Source organism: Diabrotica virgifera, chromosome 5 (genome assembly GCF_917563875.1).
Source record: "Diabrotica virgifera virgifera chromosome 5, PGI_DIABVI_V3a".
Taxonomy (NCBI): Eukaryota; Metazoa; Arthropoda; class Insecta; order Coleoptera; family Chrysomelidae; genus Diabrotica; species Diabrotica virgifera.
Genome location: NC_065447.1, coordinates 264,032,100 through 264,054,086, shown reverse-complemented (window position 1 = coordinate 264,054,086; position 21,987 = coordinate 264,032,100). Strand labels below are relative to the sequence as shown.

Genomic DNA, 21,987 nt, shown 5'->3' with positions numbered 1-21,987 from the left:
TCACCTAAATAAAATTGTTCGCATTCACAAAATATTTTATAAATGCAATTCTTTGTTATTTCTTGTTCATTGTTAGGTTTAGTTTTAGATAGAGTAGATCTCAATGTGTTTGTTGTTTTGAATGTTGTTGAAATGTTGAATTTATTTTCTATTGTTTTAAGTTTCTCGGATAGTCCTTTTATATACGATATTGATATTTTCCTCGTATTATTTCTTGTGAATGTTGTAGGATCAAGTTCTAAGTTGTTCTGTTCCATTCGATCCAATCTTGACAATTCCTTATTTATAAACGATAAAGGATAATCATTTGTTAATAAAACAGATGTTAACGATTGTTTTTCTTATAAAAATGAATTTTCGTCAAAACAAGTAATTTTGGCTCTATCATATAAGGATTTAATGATTCCCTTTTTAACGTTGATGTTGTGATTTGATTTGTAATTGAGATATCTGTTGGTGTGTTTTTATTATTTTTATTTTTATTATTTTTATTAATTATTAGAAGAATTTTTTTACTTAGCAACAACATTTGTGTTTATTTTAGTTGTATTTTGTATTTTGACAACGAAACTCGATTTGGGCTTCGAAACGTTAATAAAATCATTTTTTTGGTAAAATTGTGGCTTATTTCCCATTGAAAAATTTGTGGAAGTACTGAAAACGAAAGTTTTCAGTGTTTTATTATTAATCGTAATTGTTAACTATTGGATCACTATTTAAGTAATGAGTTCTTGGGTTGGGTATGTAATCATTCTGCGGAATATTATGAAAAATATTGCATGGTATAAAAGTAACAGATAAAAATAATTATGGAATCATTAAATACTCTTTCTCAATTGTATTTAAACCGTTTTGCCTGTTCACAGTGCGTAAAATACCTTTCTATCTGATTAAACGAGTGTACCCGACTTGAACGAAGCAACCCTTCTCTCTTGTAATTCAGACAAAACGGCGGTCGACTTATGGAGAACTATTTCTGTTATTCCTGCAGATAATGCTAATTGAGATGGTTACGCGTAGCCTCATGCTGCTGATAACCGAATTTGCTGTTTCTGCTGCCCTCTTCCGAAAATGCCTCACAAAACGGTCCTAATTCCGGCCGAAGACAAAGGTTTCCATTTTCCACTCGCTGGTTAAGTGTGTCACTTTACAACATTCAAATCGATGGTCAAGCAGCAGCACTGTTACTGTTATCATTTTAATGAAACAAAAGAATAGTCGTAAACGAGTCGTCGTTTTTTTTCTGTTATCTTTGTTTACATTATTAATCAAATACATGCAAAAAGCTTAAAAATTGAGTAATGAGCATTACATGAGAATGGAATAATTCTTATAAATATAGATGAAATAAATAATTGCCGATCGTTAAGTTGTATATTATCTTGACTAATTGACCCAATATTAGCAGTAGTTAACAGCCAACAGTTTTTTAATGGCACAAACAATAGACATTAGTCATTCTATTAGTTGCAATAGATTCTCCAGTCGGACAAATACACAATCCTATGCCTAATAATACAAAATTAACGGATAGGGGAGACCGGGGTACAGTGGACATAGAGGCACAGTGGTCACCATAAAATATCTTTTTAATGGAATGCGTTATTATTATGGCCACCTAGTAGAGAAAGGCAAAAATAAGTGAAAGTGTTGGAGTTTATAATACAACCTAGTAGGTAAAGCGGATTTCCGATAAAAAGCCTAACCTCAAATTTGTGAGTGTCAAGCAACTTTTCGGTCTCCGAAGTTTGTCGAATTTCTGACGTAATTAAGTAAGTTAAAATATGGCAATGCGACGCCCTGAAGGGCACTAAGGATTATGAGAAAGAAGAACAAGGCAAATATGGTGAAAAACAGAAAGAGGAAAACGGAAATTGGTCTTACCAGCGAAGAAACTATGCTTGCAGCATTGCGAACTGTTTTCGGTTGAGGATGGCCAATTAAACGTACTACAGTGCAGTTTTCTGTTGCAAGAACAAGTTAACTAGATATGAAAAAAGTTATATTTAAAAACAAATAGCTTGGGATAGAGCTACTTGGGATTAAATCGGTTCCTAAGTTGGGTCTAAATTATACTGAAGACGATATGGATGAAGAGTGGTAGGTACGCTGAGACAGAAAATGGAGAACATTTCCTAAATTTTAACACCGATAAGGTCAAACTGAATAGCTACATTTTGGTAAAATATGTAAAAAAAGAAAATGGCTAGGCATTTTACTGGTAAAGTACAAAAAATTGTGGAATCTAATTACACTGTTAATTTCCCAACAAGATAGGGAGCGACAACTTACATGTTTCCAGAAAGTAGAGACGTAGACGTTATTCAGAAAAGTGACATTGTTGCTCAGTTACTGTATCCAGCAATACTAGGTAGTACGTCGAGAACACAAGGACTATTACATTTTAATTCAATTTTATATCTTATAATATTGTACATGACGACTTAAGTCCATTTACTGTATTGTTTTGTAGTAATTAACTGAATAAACTCTAAAAGATGAAAAGCCTTCGCATTGCAACTGAATTAAAAATGAAATTTTTATTTTATTTTTATATTGGTCTTTACTCCTTTGAGTAACTAGGTCCATTTTCTGTTGGAATTTACCAGCTGAACAGACGGGGTCGTGAATTGTAAGTTTTTGAATTCCCTCTTGTCTTCTTCGCTTCAGCATCCATATGGCTTGCAAATTTTAGAAGCCTTGGAGGTGTTACCAAGGAAATGGACCAATAAGTTTTCAATTTAAAAATCTTTTAGTAATATTTTTAAATATTATTAACAATGCTATTAGGATTGAAAACTTCTTCTTTTAATTGCCAGATGACGCTAGTCACCTAATATTTTCACTTCAGTTGCAATGGGTGGGAAAAGCTCTCGGTACTGATCGGTTAGAGTTATAATATGGAGAACAAGCCTACGCTCTCTCCGATGAGACTCGAATTAGAGTCGAAAATCGCGATTCAGAGGGCTGGACTGCGCTCCGTATTCTAATTGAAAAATAAGATTGTTTTGCCTTCGCATTGCAACTGAATTAAAAATGAAATTTTTATTTTATTTTTGAATAAACTCTAATTAAAATTAATGTGTTCACTGTACCCCGGTGTTGTAACTAGTGTACCCCGCTACGGGGCACAGTGGACATATACATAATTTTGGATTTTTTTTTCAAATCAAACTGCGATTTTATCCATACACGCTAGATATTAATTTTTATGTTAGATGATGCCTATTAGGTATAGGTGATAGTTGATGGTAACGTAGAGATTTTGGATCTAGAGTACCTGATAAAAAAATGGGCTGTTTTGGAAAAAATGTGCCCACTGTGCCCCGGTTTCCCCTAATTAATAAAAGAATATTCGATAAGGAATCTACGGGATCACTTGCTTCTCGTTTAGAAAAGCCCATCAAGGCATTTTTAGTAGATATTGGACCGCGGATAAGGTATAACATTAAGAATAAACCATGCATGCAAATCTAAACTTCCACGCGATCATGAAAAATTCCATGCTCGCGTACAAATCTTATAGAACCGTGTATATGTCTAGAAATCTATAACCTTCTTTTTCTTTTTGTATAGATATGACTCTGTTTTTTTAAGTGTCTCCAGTAAGTTGTTGTTCTGTCGCTGTCCTTACTACTCTATGTGTTGTCATTCGGCCCTATGTGGTCATTCCATTCTACTCTTCTGTTTCTTATCCAGTTATTAATGTTCTTCACCTTGCATCTCCGTCGCATATCTACTCTTCTAGCTCTATCCCATAGTGTCTTACCATCGATTTTTCGAAAAGTTTCCATCTCTGCTGTTTCGAGCAATATTTTTATCCGCTCTGTGTGATATCGTCTTTCTGTCGTGTATGTCATTATTGGTCTGATAACTGTTTTGTAAATTCTGCCTTTCATTTCTTTTCCGATATTTTTATTTCTTCGTATTGTGTCAGGCAACCTGCGGCTCTGTTTGCTCTATCCTCTTGATTTTCCACTTCTGTTTCTAGCTCTCCGCAGCCAGACAGTGTGATGCCTAGATATTTAAACTCTATCACTTATTCTATTATCTGACCCTCAGATCCAATTTACATCTTATGGGATTTGCTCCTATAACAATGCATTTTGTATTTTCTGGGGAAATTAACATGTTAAATTTTCTGGCGGTTATATTAAATTGGTGCAGCACACGTTGTATATCATCTTCACTTTGAGAGATTAGTATTGTATCGTCTGCATAGCAGATTATTTTAAGTTGTTCTTCTCCCAATTGGTATCCTTTTGTAGTTCTTACTTTTTTTTATTATTTCATCCACGATCAGGTTTAACAATAAAGGACTCAAGAAATTCTTCTTCTTATCCCGTTGCCAGTTTCAATTGGTTCAGTCAGTTCATTTTTTACTTTTACTTTTGAAAGAGATGTCTATAATGATATTTTATATTTGTTGTGAGTTTGTAGCCAAACGAGACTGGATATTGAATAGTGCATCACATTTATTTTAAATAAATGACTTGGATAGCACGCATGTCCAAAGCATAGTCGATTTATGATAGCTATTATATATTTTTTAATATAAGAGTTTTTAATATATTTCAACGCTTCGAGTGTGGCCAATAATTCTGCCGATAAAATTGAAAACTCATTGGAAAGAAACTAACAGTTAGAGGGAGACAGTTACCACATATGCCATATAAAATAATTTCAGTGCCTCCTCCTCTATCTTTTCTCCTTCGTAAGGATATAGTGGCGTCATGTAAGTCGTTTGACTACGTCGGCGTCATGTAGGTAACCAGGCATGTCCTTTATTTGGTCCGACCATCGTAATGGAGATCTTCCTCTGGATCTTCTGCCCTCTACGTTGCCTTCAACTATCATTCGTTCCATGTGCGTGACCTATGAAATGTCAGTGCGTGATCTATGAAATTCCATAGATATCTAGTTCTCCACGCATGGCTTCATAATATGCTCTGTTGTATTGTTCCTTATATGCATTAAAATAAACTCAACCAAACTTATACGGAATCACTATGTATTTGAAACCTGCAGCTTTTGGAAGCTATAGGTGTAAATATTTTAAATGAAACGATAAGAAAAAAAGTTGCCGTGCCCAAGGACTATATAGCAGGAAAAAGTTACGGGATCCCGAGTTAACCAGGCAGCACAAGATTGATCACCTATTTTGCTGTCTTCAACACCAAAACTGGAACATTGGAAATTGGAAAAGTGTGCTATTTTCAAACGAAAGTAGGATATGTAAAATCAGATTATTGACGAATTCGTGTACTTAGAGGGCGAGGAAGACAATCAAGAACTGAAACTGCCAGATTTGTTCATAAATATAAATAAAAGAGGAAGGGTCATGTTATAGGGAGGAATTATGATCGGTAAAAAAATCCTAATAATATGTGCAAACGATAAAGAAGATTTGGAATATATGACTCGCAAATTGAAGGAAGAATACGAAAAATGGGGATTGCAGATGAATGTAGAAAAAACACAATATTTATGCCTAGGTGAGGATTCAACTGATATGATATTGGACAATAATCAGAAAATAACTAGCTGTGATAAATATAAGTATTTGGGCATTAATTTCAACAAGGAAGGTACTGATGATGCAGAAATTAAGAGCAGAATAAATAAACCAAGAACGATAATTAAATCATTGAACGGAGTTTTGTGGAGTACCGAGATAGGGAAACAAAGAAAAATGAGAATATACAACACCATGATTAAGAGCACAGTGGTATACGGATCCGAAACGTGGAGAATCAAGGAACACCAAAAACGAAAAATAGAAGCTACTGAGATGGACGCCCTAAGAAGAGCAAGTAGAACATCGAGATTGGACCGGGTTAGAAATGAGGAAGTAAAGCGAAGAATGAATTTACAGGAAACGGTTGTAGAATGCATTTAGAAGAAACAATTAACGTGGTACGGACATGTTCAGAGAATGGGGGAGGAAAGACTGCCAAAGAAAATTATGAAATGGATACCTACAGAAAACACAAAAAGAGGAAGGCCAAGAACGACATGGATACAAGACAATCAATGAGTGTACGAGGATTAGAAGATGAAAACTGCTATGATAGAAGATATTGGCAACAAGCCATCGGACAACGTCGGAGGACGTTTTGAACCCGAATTTATATATATAAAAAATCCTTTAATTTTCATCCAACCAAGTTTAATAGCTCGCAGGTATGTTGATTTGGTTCTAGAACCTGTAGTTAGGCTCCCGAGATTTGCAATGAAAGAAAATTAAATTTAGCTTTAATTTACGTAAAATAATAAAAAATATCAGATGATTCCATATAAGTTTGGTAGTGTGTATGTCTTCTAATTGAGCACGCAGGATGACTTGATAGGCTTCCTAACATACCACTTCCTCCACAACCAGTGGCCAGATTGGGAACCTGGTTAGAGGCTGTATTGTTTTACGGCGATCATTTTAAACACTAGACCAGGGCGCATCTGTAAAAATATTAGTACATTTGGACGTGTGACTCAAATTTTTTTGCAGAAATTGCTTGAAAATAACTCAAATAATAATATTTGAGTTATCCTCCCTCTCAAAAAGGTCCGGAACATTGTTTAAATAATCAAAATGTCAAAAAATGAAGGAAAAATTCGATTTTTTTCTTCGTTTTTTGATTATAACTTTAAATGTATTCATTTCCGAGAAAAGTTGTAGTGACTTAAAAGTTGCGTAATTAAATTTCCTACAATATAGAATTGGTTGAAAATTTAAAAAATAGTCACCCTTGTTGCAAAATAGCAATAATTGCGAAAAAACCATACAAAAACAAGTATTCGCATTTTACGTTTTTCAACCATTTATGCTACACTTAGGACCTTAATATTTCAGCCAGAAAAACTTTATGATATAGTAAAACAGTACTGTAAATTTCATTAAGATCAGTGGGAAATCAACTTTTGTGAATCGAACACCGCTGTCCTGCGCGTAGCACCAAAAATTAATGTTTATTTAAAAAATTTCCTGACGCCGTGGTAATTAATCGATTTTAATTTTGCAAATTGCAAATGATATTCGCGGTGTGCAAGTACTTGGAAGGGGAAACGAGAAACGACCCTGCGCGAGTCGCGGAGAAATATTGCAACTATCTTAAATAATTCATATTGTCAATTGAAATTGTCAAATTGACGTATATTTCATACCTTCTGTCAATGAAGCAGAAAACTTATATTGCTCCACAATATTGATATGATATGCAATTATTATATAAAGGTAAATTTAATTAATTTTATTTTGCTTGCAGTACTGCATTTTAATAACTAATTTTATTTACTACATACAATTGTTGACGTTTTCATAACATAACCTGAATCTTATTTTTTCTTCTTATTATTTTTTTGGACTATGGCCTTGACAATTATCCAGCAACCAGGACTAATATAATTGGCCAATATAATTAAAAGTGCGAATAAAAGTACAGAGCGTAGAAATAGAGGTCGCTTTGCCGAACTTGCACGGTCCCAATAAGCAAAAAAAATTCAACTTGCTATCTGCTTTATTTTCAGTCCTGCAACATTTAAAAAAAATGAATTTTTTTGCGAAAGCTGGATTGCAAAATCTATTAAACCGATCTTAATGAAATTTAGAGTGTTGTTTTACCACAGAATAAATAACCACATAGAAGCGAATCTGACTGTCGTTTCCATTGATTTTGTTGGGACCGAAATATTTGACCTTGTGCACTAGTTACAGAATAGAACTTGATGTTCTAAGGAATAGACCATTCCAAATTAGGTAATATTTTTGACAAGTAGTTATTACTTAAATATGAAATATAAAATTTAACTATAAAATTTAAACAAAATATAAAATAAAACATATATAAAGTTGGAAACATATGGGAAACTTTTTTGTTATTCATTTTACGAAAAAAGTTATTCTTTATAAAAAGTTCTGCATGCTCTAAAACCTAAGATTCAATCATCATATATCAAATTTTGTCAATATTATACGAGGTATGTCAAAAAATATGAACTTCGTTCAAGAGTAAAGTACCTTTATTTCTCTCAATGTCGAAAATTCTTATTATGAAAAGTTGTTTGGAAATAAAAACTAAGATAAGATATACAATTACATGCTTCTAATTGGAAAAAAATATTTTCCAAATTTTTCTCAAATTTATTGATACCAACTGCGTTTTTATTTATTACAGATACGATTACTCTTTTATTATTACTTTTACGAAAAAAAGGTATTCTTTATAAAAAGCTCTGTATGTCCTAAGATCGAAGATGCAACCATCAGATATCACATTTTATTAATTTTATACGAGGTATGTCAAAAAATTAGAATTTCACTCAAGAGTAAAGTACCTTTATTTTTCACAATATTGAAAACGGTTATTAAAAAATTTGTTTAGAATTAAAAACTATGTTTCAATATGCAATTACATCCTTCTAATTGAAATAATATGAAATATAAAGGTACTATTATAATCTTGAGCAAATTTCATATTTTTTGACACACTTCGTATAAAATTAATAAAAGTTGATATATCATGGTTGTGTCTTAGATTTTAGACCATGCAAAGCTTTTTATGAAGAATAACTTTATTTCGTAAAATGAATAATAAACGAGTTATCATCATCATCATCATTCTCTTTGCCTTATCCCTATGCGGGGTCGGCTTCCCTAATTGCATTTCTCCACACAATTCTGTCTTGGGTCATATCAATGTTAATCCCCTTTACCAACATGTCCTGCCTTATCGCCTCCCCCCAGGTCTTCTTTGGTCTTCCTCTCCTACTCCTTCCAGGAATCTGCACTTCAGCTATTCTTCGTATTGGGTGATTAACGTCTCGACGTTGAACATGACCAAACCATCTTAACCTATGCTCTCTCATTTTGGCATCAATTGGTGCCACACCTAGACTTCCCCTAATATACTCATTTCTAATTTTATCCTTCTTTGTCACTCCACTCATCCATCTAAGCATTCTCATTTCCGCCACATGCATTCGTTGTTCCTCTTTCTTTTTCACTGCCCAACATTGAGTTCCGTACATCATAGCCGGTCTTATGGCTGTTTTATAGAATTTTCCCTTCAGCTTCATTGGAATTTTTCTGTCACACAACACACCACTCGCTTCTTTCCACTTCATCCATCCAGCCCTAATTCTACTGCATGCATCTCCATCTATTTCTCCATTACTCTGTAATACCGATCCTAGGTACTTAAAACTATTGCTTTTCACAATCATTTCACCATCCAAAGATACCATTTTATTTGTAGTAGCTCCATCTTTAAATGAACATTCCAAATACTCTGTTTTTGTCCTACTAAGTTTTAAACCTTTTTCCTCCAGAGCTTGTCTCCACTGTTCCAGTTTTTGTTCTAGGTCTCTTTCACTATTTCCTACTAACACGACATCATCAGCATACATTAAGCACCATGGAATGTTACCCTGTAGTTTCGTTGTTATCTGGTCCACAACTAATGAGAATAAATACGGACTAAGCACAGAACCTTGGTGCAATCCTACTTTCACATGAAATTTATCAGTCTCTCCCACACCTGTCCTAACACTAGTCGTTACTCCCTCATACATATCCCTCACAATCTTTACATATTCACCAGGGACTCCTTTCTTATTGAGTGCCCACCACAGAATCTCTCGAGGAACTCTATCATATGCTTTCTCAAGATCAATGAATACCATATGAGCGTTTGTTTCTTTACTCCTGTATTTTTCCATCAATTGCCTTATAATGAAAATTGCATCTGTTGTTGATCTACCCTGCATAAAGCCAAATTGATTCTCGGATATTTCGGTCTCTTCACGTATCCGTCTGTCAATTACTCTTTCCCATATTTTCATGGTGTGGCTAAGCAGTTTTATAGCCCTGTAGTTTGTACATTGTTGTATATCTCCCTTGTTTTTGTAAACAGGTACCAGTATACTGCTTCTCCATTCGTCTGGCATTTGTCCGACTTCCATAATTCTATTAAATAGACCTGCTAGCCACCTTGTTCCTGTCTCTCCCAATGCTCTCCATACTTCCCCAGGAATATCATCTGGTCCTACCGCTTTTCCTTTCTTTATTTTTTGAAGCGCTTGAGCCACTTCCTCGTTGGTTATTTTGGTGACCATTGCTGCTACTGTCTCCGTTGACTCTACAGGCTGTCTGTCAAATTCTTCATTTAATAAGCTGTCAAAGTACTTTCTCCATCTCTTTTTGACTTCCCTTTCGTGAACTAGTATTTTATTATTTTCATCTCGGATACATCTAATCTGATTAAAATCTTTTGCTTTCTTTGCTCTCTGTTTGGCTATTTTATATATCTTCGTTTCGCCTTCCCTGGTATCAAGTTGATCGTATAGGTTTGAATACGCTTCTGCTTTGGATTTTGCTACTGCTACTTTCGCTTCCTTTTTCGCCACCATATAGTTTTGAAGATCTATGTCGGATCTGGTTTCTTGCCACTTTTTATATAATATTCTCTTCTCTTTTATTTTTCCTTGTACTTCGTTTGACCACCACCAAGTCTCTTTATCCTCAAACTTTTTTCCTGACGTTTTCCCAAGTATTTCAATAGCAGTCTCTCTAATACTACTGGCCATTTTTCTCCAAATTGTATTAGGGCTTCCTTTCATGTTCCAACATATTTTTTCTACTATTCTTCTCCTGAATAGACCTCCTTTCTCATCTTTCAGCAGCCACCACTTGATTTTTTGTGGTCCTCTCCGATATTTTTGTTTAGTTTCGCTTTTTACTTCGATGTCCAGAAGAAGCAGCTTATGTTGTTGGCTTACTGTCTCACTCACTATTACCTTGCAGTCCTTACATTCACGTATGTCTTCTTTCCTTATCATGAAGTAGTCTATTTGGGATTGATGTTGTCCACTTTTGTAGGTAATAAGTTGAGTTTCTCTCTTTTTAAAGAATGTGTTAACAATCGCCATATCCAATGCTGTTGCTAATTCAATCATGTCATCTCCAGCTTCATTTCTAGTTCCAAAGCCTAATCCCCCATGTATTGTTTCATATCCTGTCTTGGTTTGGCCCACATGTGCATTGAAATCACCTCCTATTATAACTTTCTCCTCTGCTGGAATATCACTCAGTACGTCTCCTAATTGATCATAGAAAGCTCTTCTTTCATTCTCACCCAGACCTGTTTGGGGAGCATACACACACACAACATTCAATACCTCTTTATCAATTACAAATTTCACTGACATCATTCTATCACTCGTTCTTACAACTTCTACTACGTTATCTTTCATTTCACTATCAGCAATTATACCAACTCCATTTCTAGTGTTACTACTCCCTACATACCACAATTTGTATCCTTCACCTAGTTCTTTCGCCCTTTGTCCTTTCCACCTAGTTTCTTGAATACAAGCAATTTGAACTCTTCTTCGTTTGAGCGCATCCACTAACTCCAGACTCTTACCTGTAAGACTACCAAGATTCCAAGACCCTATCCTAATTTTTCTAACCTGTAATGGTGTTCCCCCTGAGATAGTCCTCACCCGGAGATCCGAACGGAGGCTCATTTTACTTCCGGAACATTTTACCTCAGGAGATGCCATCATTTCAGTATAAGTTTTTATTGCGTTTGGAGAAGGTCTTTTCATTATTATGGCCTGAAAAGATTTTTGGATATTTGATGCCTGAATGCCTTTTCTATCAGCACCATACCCTGCCCTGCACGTTTAGCCAATACACCACCAATGCAACCAAAGTGCAGTATTACCCCACACCCGCCTGCATTTTTCTGTATAGGCCAGGATCCCTACTGTAAGGACTGCCCTATAAGCCCATGTATTGTTGCCCGTATCCCGCCGCTAGGAGGCACGTACTTTGGTTATTTCGGGATACGAAACGAGTTATCATATTTGTAGTAATTAAAAACGATTTTGGCTATCCATAAATTTGAGAAAATTTTTTTTTTCAATTAGAAGCATGTAATTGCATATTTGATCTTAGAATTTAATTCCAAACAACTTTTTATCATAAGAATTTTCGATATTGAGAGAAATAAAGGTACTTTACCCTTGACCGAAATTCATATTTTTTGACATACCTCGTATAATATTGAGAAAATTTGATATCTGATGATTGAATCTTAGGTTATGGGGCATGCAGAACTTTTTATAAAGAATAAGTTTTTTTCGTAAAATTAATAATAAAAAAGTTTCCCATATGTTTCCAAGTTAAGTAGACACGCTGTATAAATATAAAATTTAACTATAAACAACTGTCACGTCAGTCGCAAAAGTGAGGTTGCACCAGTTACGTTGACACATGAGCATGAAAATTATGTTACCGTTTTCGGCAGGAGTTTCGCTTATTCTGTGGTTTTACTATATCATAAAGTTTTTCTGGGTAAAATATGAAGGTCCTAAGTTTAGCGTAAATGGTTGAAAAACGTAAAATGCGAATACTTGTTTTTGTATGTTTTTTTTTTCGCAATTATTACTATTTTGCAACAAGGGTGACTATTTTTTAAATTTTTAACCAATTCTGTATTGTAGGAAATTTAATTACGCAACTTTTATGTCAGTACAACTTTTCTCAAAAATGAATAGTTTTAAAGTTATAATCAAAAACCAATAAAAAATCAATTTTTTTCTTCATATTTTGACATTTTGATTATTTAAACAATGTTCCGGACCATTTTGGGTGGGAGGATAACTCAAATATTATTATTTGAGTTATTTTCAAGTAATTTCTGCAAAAAAATTTGAGTCACCTCTCAACGTCCATCTCAAAACAGATGCGCCCTGGACTACACATTAAAAGTTTAATTTTTGAAAAAAATGAATAACCATTTTCAATTTCGTTGCAAAACGAAAACACAGCCGAACCATATTCTAGTCCAATCAGAGAGTGCCGCAAGCACCCCTACCGGTTTCGAAACTTATTAGTCTCTCATCAGGAGGCACATATGCTGCTCTCCCTGATCCAACCAAAACAAACCCCAGCGTGCAGTCCCGGATTGCAACGAACGAAATGGCATAGATGCCCTAGCGGCAACTGCTAGCAAAAAGACTGGGACTGCATGCTGAGGTTTGTTTTGGTTGGATCAGGGAGAGCAGCATATGTGCCTCCTGATGAGAGACTAATAAGTTTCGAAACCGGTAGGGGTGCTTGCTGCACTCTCTGATTGGACTAGAATATGGTTCGGCTGTGTTTTCGTTTTGCAACGAAATTGAGAATGGTTATTCATTTTTGATTTACATTTACTCTGTGTGGAAACCATTCTCGTTGGAACTTTACCGCGCTGAGCAGATGGGACGTGAATTGTAAATTGTAGAATTCCCTCATCTTCCTTAGTCTCAGCATCCGTATGGCTTGCAAATTGTAGAAGCCTCGGAGGTGTAACCAGAGAAGGTTCCCATTCTTTTCATTCTGGTGGGGTGTAGAATAGCATTATGTTGTTTTATATGCCATTAGAGTGAAAACTTAGTCTTTTTAATTTTTGAATTTTCATATGACAGCAATCTAGCAATTTCTTTTCCTCAACGAACATTTAAAAATGAAATCATTAAACAATAAATTCATTTTCTGAAAGCAAATTATGCTTTTCCACCTGAAACATTCAATAAATTACAAAAACCGCAAAGTCCGCTTTCAGGCAGTGTTTCTTTAGTAGAAACACTTAATTCTTCTTGTGAAAACGTTAAAGGAACAATTGGAGCACAAATAGGAAAATTAAATAATAACATTGACAAAAATGTATGATTTGCCACGGATTTTAAAGTGGCAAAAATTTTCCGGTACAAAAATTTCACCAATAGACCAGGGCGCATCTGTAAAAATATTAGTATTTTACATTTGGACGTTGAGAGGTGACTCAAATTTTTTTGCAGAAATTGCTTGAAAATAATTCAAATAATAATATTTGAGTTATCCTCCCTCTCAAAAAGGTCCGGAACATTGTTTAAATAATCAAAATGTCAAAAAATGAAGGATAAATTCGATTTTTTTCTTCGTTTTTTGATTATAACTTTAAAAGTATTCATTTCAGAGAAAAATTGTGTTTACATAAAAGTTGCGTAATTAAATTTCCTACAATATAAAATTGGTGAAATATTTAAAAAATAGTCACCCTTGTTGCAAAATAGCAATAATTGCCAAAAAAACCATACAAAAACAAGTATTCGCATTTTACGTTTTTCAACCATTTATGCTACACTTAGGACCTTCATATTTCACCCAGAAAAACTTTATAATACAGTAACACAATACTGTAAATTTCATTAAGATCGGTTCAATAGATTTTGCAAAATAAATTTTGCAATCCAGCTTTCGCAAAAAAAATTCATTTTTTCAAAATGTTACCGGACTAAAAATAAAGCAGATAGCAAGCTGAATTTTTTTTGCATATAGAACTGTACTGTACCTTTCATTTGCAATTTGCAAAATTAAAATCAATTAACTACCACGGCGTCAGGATTTTTTTTAAATAAACATTAATTATTGGTGCTGTGCGCAGGACAGCGGATAGTTTGCTCTGATTGGGCATTCCAATGACATTTGATAATGATCGATACATTTTAATTTTTATTACATTTCGATATAAATAAATAAATTTGTTTATTGCAAAATAAAAACCCATACTCTATCCTTTGAAATAACACTTTTTTTAGCAAAAACTTTCTTTGTTCATATATTTTAACTTAGAGAATAAAAGTTTATTATTTTTATACATATGCAATTGTTTAAACAATATTTCACAAACAATAATAAAATTAGATTGATTTTTGTGGAATTAAAATATTAAAATACAACAAAATATAAAGTAAGAAAATAATATATTAGATCAAGATTGGAAGAAATTTTGGTGGAAATCAACTTATGTGAATCGAACACCGCTGTCCTGCGCATAGCACCAATAATTAATGTTTATTTAAAAAAATTCCTGACGCAGTGGTAGTTAATCAATTTTAATTTTACAAATTGCAAATGAAAGGTACAGTACACTTCTATATGCAAAAAAAATTTCAATTTGCTATCTACTTTATTTTCATTCCTGTAACGAGTTTGAAAAAATGATTTTTTTTGCGAAAGCTGGATTGCAAAATTTATTTTGCAAAATCTGTTGAATCGATCTTAATGAAATTTACAGTATTATTTTACTGTATCATAAAGTTTTTCTGGGTGAAATATGAATTTCCTAAGTCTAGCATAAATGATTTAAAAACGTAAAATGCGAATACTTGTTTTTGTATGGTTTTTTCGCAATTATTGCTATTTTGCAACAAGGGCGACTATTTTTTAAATTTTTAACTAATTATATATTGTAGCAAATTTAATTACGCAACTTTTATGTCAGTACATCTTTTCTCGGAAATGAATACTTTTAAAGTTATAATCAAAAAACGAAGAAAAAAATCGAATTTTTCCTTAATTTTTTGACATTTTAATTATTTAAACAATGTTCCGGACCTTTTTGAGAGGGAGGATAACTCAAATATTATTATTTGAGCTATTTTCAAGCAATTTCTGCAAAAAAATTTGAGTCACCTCTCAACGTCCATCTCAAAACAGATGGGCCCTGGACTACAAGGCCTCTTAGCCAACTTAAAATATGCTCCTATCACATCAGTTGATGTCGAAAGAAGTTTGTTTATTTATACATGTCTATACAGGGTGTAACGAAAATACAGGTCATAAATTAAATCACATATTCTGAGACCAAAAATAGTTCGAATGAACCTAACTTGCCTTAGTACAAATATGCACGTAAAAAAAGTTACAGCCCTTTGAATTTACAAAATGAAAATCGATTTTTTCAAATATATCGAAAACTATTAGAGATTTTTTATTGAAAATGGACATGTGGCATTCTTATAGCAGGAACATCTTAAAAAAGAATTATAGTGAAATTTGTGCACCCCATAAAAATTTTATGGGGGTTTTGTTCCCTCAAACCCCCCCAAACTTTTGTGTACGTTCCAATTAAATTATTATTGTGGTACCGTCAGTTAAATTGAATATTTCTAAAACTTTTTTGCCTCTTAGTATTTTTTCGATAAGGCAGTTTTTATCGAGTTGCGGCTTCTTTTTTAATATGTTTACATACAAATTTTATGGAGGTTTTGTTCCTTTAGACCCCCCAAATGTTTGTGTATGTTCCAATTAAAATATTACTGCGGTACCATTAGTTAAACACAGTGTTTTTAAAACTTTTTTGCCTCTTTCTATTTTTTCGATAAGGTACCCTTTATCGAGAGATGTGGTTTCTTTTTTAATATGGTTCAAAATATATCTAAAAATGTAAATCCTAAATAAATTTTCATATTATTACCAAGTCTCCATAATCGTACTTAGCCATATACAAATAGGTGGTGGATTTGACAAATATTGAAAATATCTCGATAAAAACTGACTTTTCGAAAAAATACTAAGAGGCAAAAAAGTTTTTAAAATATTGTGTTTAACTAATGGTACTACAATAATAATTAAATTGGAACGTACACAAAAGTTTGGGGGGGTTAAAAGAACAAAACCCCCATAAAATTTTTATGGGGTGTCCAAATGTCACTATAATTTTTTCTTAAGATACTACTACCATAAGAATGCCACATGTCTATTTTCAATAAAAGATCTCTAATAGTTTTCGATAAATTGGAAAAAATCGATTTTCATTTTGTAACTTCAAAGGGCTATAACTTTTTTTAAGTGCATATTTGTACAAGGTAAGTTAGGTTCAATCGAACTATTTTTGGTCCCAAAATATGTGATTAAATTTATGACCTGTATTTTTGTTACACCCTGTATATTCTGATAGAAAATATATTATATATTTTGATAGAAAAATTTGAGAAACATTGAATTGTCTGTATTTTTTGGGATGTTATGTTGAATTTCTACATATTACCTGTTGACAAAAACGATTTGTTGTATATTATTGAAAAGTCTTACTAGTCGAGGAAATGAAGCATTTTGGCTCGCAATTTTTTCGTCCAGCATGGATTTACTTGAAATTTTCACAGAAGGTAGGGAATAGTCCAAGGATCATTTTCTATATCATGCTGCTGTAGGCTAAAACCTTGGGGGTGGTTGCCACCCCATCTCGGGGGTGGGAATTTTTTATTACATTTTAATCATGTAAATCGATGTAAAAAGTAATTTTAAGAAAAAAATGTTTTTTACATTTTTTTCGTAAAACTAATATTTTTCGAGTTATTCGTGGTTGAAAGTAACAGTTTTTCGACGGAAAAATCGACTTTTTTAAAGGGTTTTTTTGAGGTAACTCGAAAAATATGCATTTAATCAAAAAAACTGTAGATATCAAAATTGTATCTTTTAGTAACACAAACGAAACTTTTTTTCTATAATATTTTTACGACCAATACAAACCGAGATACTGCATGGTAAAGGTTAGCTTTTTTCGTCAAATGCATAATTTGAAATAATCAAAGCCAAACAACGGGAAAACTTTGCATTTTTCCAGGAAAACTTACATGATGTTTTTTCAAGCATACAATAAGATATTTCAAAAAAAAATAATAAAAAGTTTCTACCATAAAAATTGAGCAATTTGTGATAAAAAAAGTCGGTACCTATTTTTCTCTACGAAAAAAACAGTGAAAACAACCCCTTGCCTACCCTTGTAACTAAAAATTGGTCTTCGCCTTTCTGTAATTCCTTTTATATTTATATTATCAATACACCCAAGAAGTTTGACCTATTTAAAAGGCCTAATTTTAGAAAAATTGGAGTTTAAAGAAAAATTAATTTTTTTCAATTTTGCATTTTTTATCATTTTCTTCAAAATATCTCCGAAAATACTGGAGATACGAAAAAAATGATAGACTACTAAATTATAGCTTTTTTAATAGCTAAAATTTCCTTATGCATATATTTTCATTATAGTGAACAGTTAGCGAGATATAGCTGTTTAAAACATCTATTTACGAGCAAACATCCCCTTATCCGAGCCATTTAAACCCACCTCAATTAAAAATTAAGAGATCTTACGGAATTTAATTTACACAGTCTTATTACTCTTCAAAAATCCCACAAAACTATTACTGAAAAAACTTTTTATCGCCAAAGATGACGGAGCTATGTCTATAAAACTAATTTTTTTTTCGAAAAATTCGAATAGTCCCCTTATAGAGCATTTTCAATGTATGTACCTATATAATACCACAGAGCCGGTTCGTATACTGGATGACTAAAAAACTATTTGTTATGTGTATTTTTATATATTTGTAAATTCGTATTTTTGTGTAAATAAATGTTTTTGCAATTCTTTAATTCTACTTTTTTTCTGTATAGATCTATTAAAATATCGACTTATAAAACTGTAATGTTATTAAGAGTGGTTTTTAAGGGTTGAAATATTATGATATTATATCCTAAAGCATAAAACAATCATTATTTAACCAGTCAAAACCAAATCTTACCTATATTAAAGTTTATAATGTTTTTATATAATTTTTGACAATAAGGGTAGTTTACACCCCTAAAAATAATCAACGCCCTTGAACATGATATAGAATATGAAGTACAGGGTAAAATGATCCTAACCCCAAATTTTTATGTAAATTGATGCAAGCCGAAATTATTCTTTTAGGATAAGTAAACTTTTCATATATAGCTCCAACAAGGGTGGTTTTAAGGGTTGAAATATTGTAATATTATATCTTAAAGCACAAAACAATCATTATGTAACTAATAAGAAGCAAATGTTGACAATATTAAAGTTTAAAATGTTATTTTATAATTTTTTACAATTAGGGGTGGTTTTCACCCTTAAAAAACCAAAAGCGTACAACGGCTCAATATAGAAAATGAACTAGAGGGTGAAATGAGCCTAATCCCAAATTTTTGTACAAATCGATGCTGGACGAAAAAATTGCGAGGTTTTGCCATTTTTGCAGCTTCATTTCCTCGACTATACATATTTATGAGCATAATATACTTTACACTTGAATATGCATTTGAATCTGAATGGTCTGATTCTCATTAGTCAAAAACGCAGCACCAGAATAAAAAAAGTCAATTTACAATAACGGTTGCTAATATCAGTGAAACTAAACATTGTAAAAACAATATTTATGTAATCTAATCAAGGACGCATTTTGATATCTCTATCATCTTCACCTTTATAAAACAGGGGAAACTAAATCTGAAATGCATAAGAATACACAACTTTAAGAAAGAACTAAGTATGTAAAAAAATATGAATTTACAAATTGCTACTTTTACGGAGAGCTAATTTGAAGAGAAGTAAGGAAGTGGTCAAATATATTAATAGAGGGTTATTAAAAGACCCAAAAAAGTCCAAATATAAAATGTACAGTCTTCAAATTCAATGCTTGTACCTTTTATACATCTCGCCAAATGATATTAACATTTGACTTTATAGGTGAACCTGACAGTGTAGCCTTTGGCTCAATCATTGAAGGCGTTTTTGAAGGGAAGCTCATGTTGCCAAGTAAGGGTGCATTTTACGTAGAAAAGGCCCATCATTATTTTCCTCATACGACACATCCGAACAGAACATTCCATAGTGTTATCTACCATGAAGACCACGTTGAGGATCCTTATGCTCACAAAAGAGAAGGTGAGTGTAATAATACATAAATAGTAATAATAATAGTTGTATGTAAAACACTTATTTTTTGTGTAAAAATCTTCTTAAATTGTTATATAGTCTGGCAAATAAAAAAATGAAATTAGTCATCCAAAGTCACGCGTTGTAATCTACTGTTATAACAAAGACACGCTTCCTGTTAAAACTCCTAGTGATAGCTAAAGAAAATAATCACTTGTATGACTTATTTCACTTTTTAATTGCTGGAGTATAATGGAAAACTGATTCTTCTTCTTGTAGTGCCAACTCCACTAATGAAGGTTGGCTATAGCTATAACGATTGCAAATTCGTCTCTATCTTCTGCTTTTCTGAAAAGCGTCTGTGTGATTAACCCGGTCCAGTCGCGAATGTTTTTCAACCAGGATATTTGTCGTCTACCAAGACCCATTTTCCTTCGATTTTGCCCTTCATTCTTCTTCTTATGGTGCCTATCCGTTACGGATGTTGGACACTAACATGGCTATTCTGACTTTGTTGACTGCTGCTCTGAAAAGTCCGGTAGAAGTTAAATCATTTTCGCAGGTTATGCAGCCAGGATATTCTTCGTCCTGGACCTCTTTTCCCATGCACTTTACCTTGAAGTATAGTCCGAAGTAGGTCATATCGTTGTTCATTGCGCATTATATGGCCCAGGTATTCCAGTTTGCGACGTTTTATGGTTACGACTAGTTCGCGCTCTTTACCCATTCTATGTAGAACTTCTTCGTTGGTAACTCTGTCTATCCAGGAAATCCTCAACATGCGTCTATAGCATCACATCTTAAATGCTTCGAGTCTCTTCAGTTATGCTTCAGTTAAGGTACATGACTCCACGCCATATAAAAGAACGGAGAATACGTAGCATTTTAGTAAACGAACTTTTATTCCCAATTTTATATCGTGGCTGTTAAAGATTTTTTTCATTTTGACGAAAGCTGATCTTGCCTTCTCGATCCTTATCTTAATTTTCGTCGATTGGTCCCACTGTTCATTTAAGTTTGCACCCAAATAACAAAAGTTGGTGATTTGTGTTATAGGTTGTTGGTTCACTAGTAATTGACCAGGTGGTATCCTATTTTTGCTTATAACCATGTATTTGGTTTTTTTGATGTTAAAATCAAGCCCAAACCTGCTACTTACTTCGGCCACCCTGGAGACAAGTGTCTGCAGACCTTCAAGAGTGTCTGCAAAAATGACAGTATCATCCGTTCCAAATGACAGTTCTCCGTTTATAAGTATTCCCTCGTCTGTGAACGTTAGCGCTAGGTTCATAATGTGCTCTGAATATGCATTGAACAATAATGGGGACAATATACATCCCTGTCGCACACCTCTTTTTATCTTTATGTCGTCTGTTAACTGATCCCCTACTCTAACAGCTGCAGTTTGTTCGTAATAGATATTGTGTATTATACGGCGATCTCTGCTGTCTATCTAGACCAATTGAATTTAATATTTTCATCAGTTCGTCATGTTTTATTCTATCGAACGCGTTCTGGTAATCAACAAAACACACATATACAGAGAGGATCTAAATTATGGAATAAATTCATTTTCTCTAAAATGGACGAATTTAGAGAAAAATCCCGGAACAGGTCGATTTTTATTTTTAAATTACAATTTTTTGTCATATATTTCATACTAGTTACGTCATCCATCTGAGCGTGATGACGTAATTAATGATTTTTTGAAATGGGAATAGGGGTCGTGTGTCACCTCATTTGAAAGTGTGTTCAATTCTCTATTTAGTAATATAAACGATAATATCATTATTTATACAGGGTGACCAAAAAATAAATTTTGAATTAAATTAATTGACGCAAAAAGAAGAATGTATGTAATTTATTCAACTCAAAATACATTGTACGGCTGTCAGTAAATAGAAAAAAAATGTTTATTTCACAAATAAACATTTCTTTTCGCTTAAATTAAATCACAAACAGCCTCCTACCTACCTCTTGGCAGTTTGAACATTTAATTTAAGCGAAAAGCAATGTTTATTTGCCAAATAAACATTTCTTTCTATTTTCTGACGGCGATATAATGTATGTCGAGTTAAATAAATTGCATACATTCTTCTTTTTTCGTCAATTAATTTAATTCAAAAAATATTATTTTGGCCACCCTGTATAAATAATGATATTAATGTTCATATTACTGTGTAGATAATTGAACACCCATTCATATGAGGTGTCACGCGGCCCCTATTTCCATTTAAAAAAATCGTCGATTGCGTCACCACGCTCAGATGGATGACGTCACTAGTATGAAATATATGCCAAAAAATTGTAATTTGGAAATAAAAATCGACCTGCTTCGGGATTTTTCTCTAAAGTCGTCGATTTTAGAGAAAATGAATTTATTCCATAATTTAGATCCTCTCTGTATATCACAATTCACGTCTCTACATCTTTGAAAGAGAAC

General features: G+C 33.1%; 1 protein-coding gene across 4 annotated transcripts in view; it reads left to right on the top strand.

Annotated features, from left to right (window-relative positions):
• LOC114330043 (disintegrin and metalloproteinase domain-containing protein 10) overlaps positions 1–21,987 on the top strand; it is a 129,657-nt gene that overhangs the window by 55,320 nt on the left and 52,350 nt on the right. For all 4 annotated transcript variants that reach the window (XM_050651882.1, XM_050651881.1, XM_050651880.1 and 1 more), the window contains exon 3: positions 19,356–19,553. In XM_050651882.1, the coding sequence (XP_050507839.1) occupies positions 19,356–19,553 (198 nt within the window). The remainder of the gene's footprint in view (positions 1–19,355; positions 19,554–21,987) is intronic.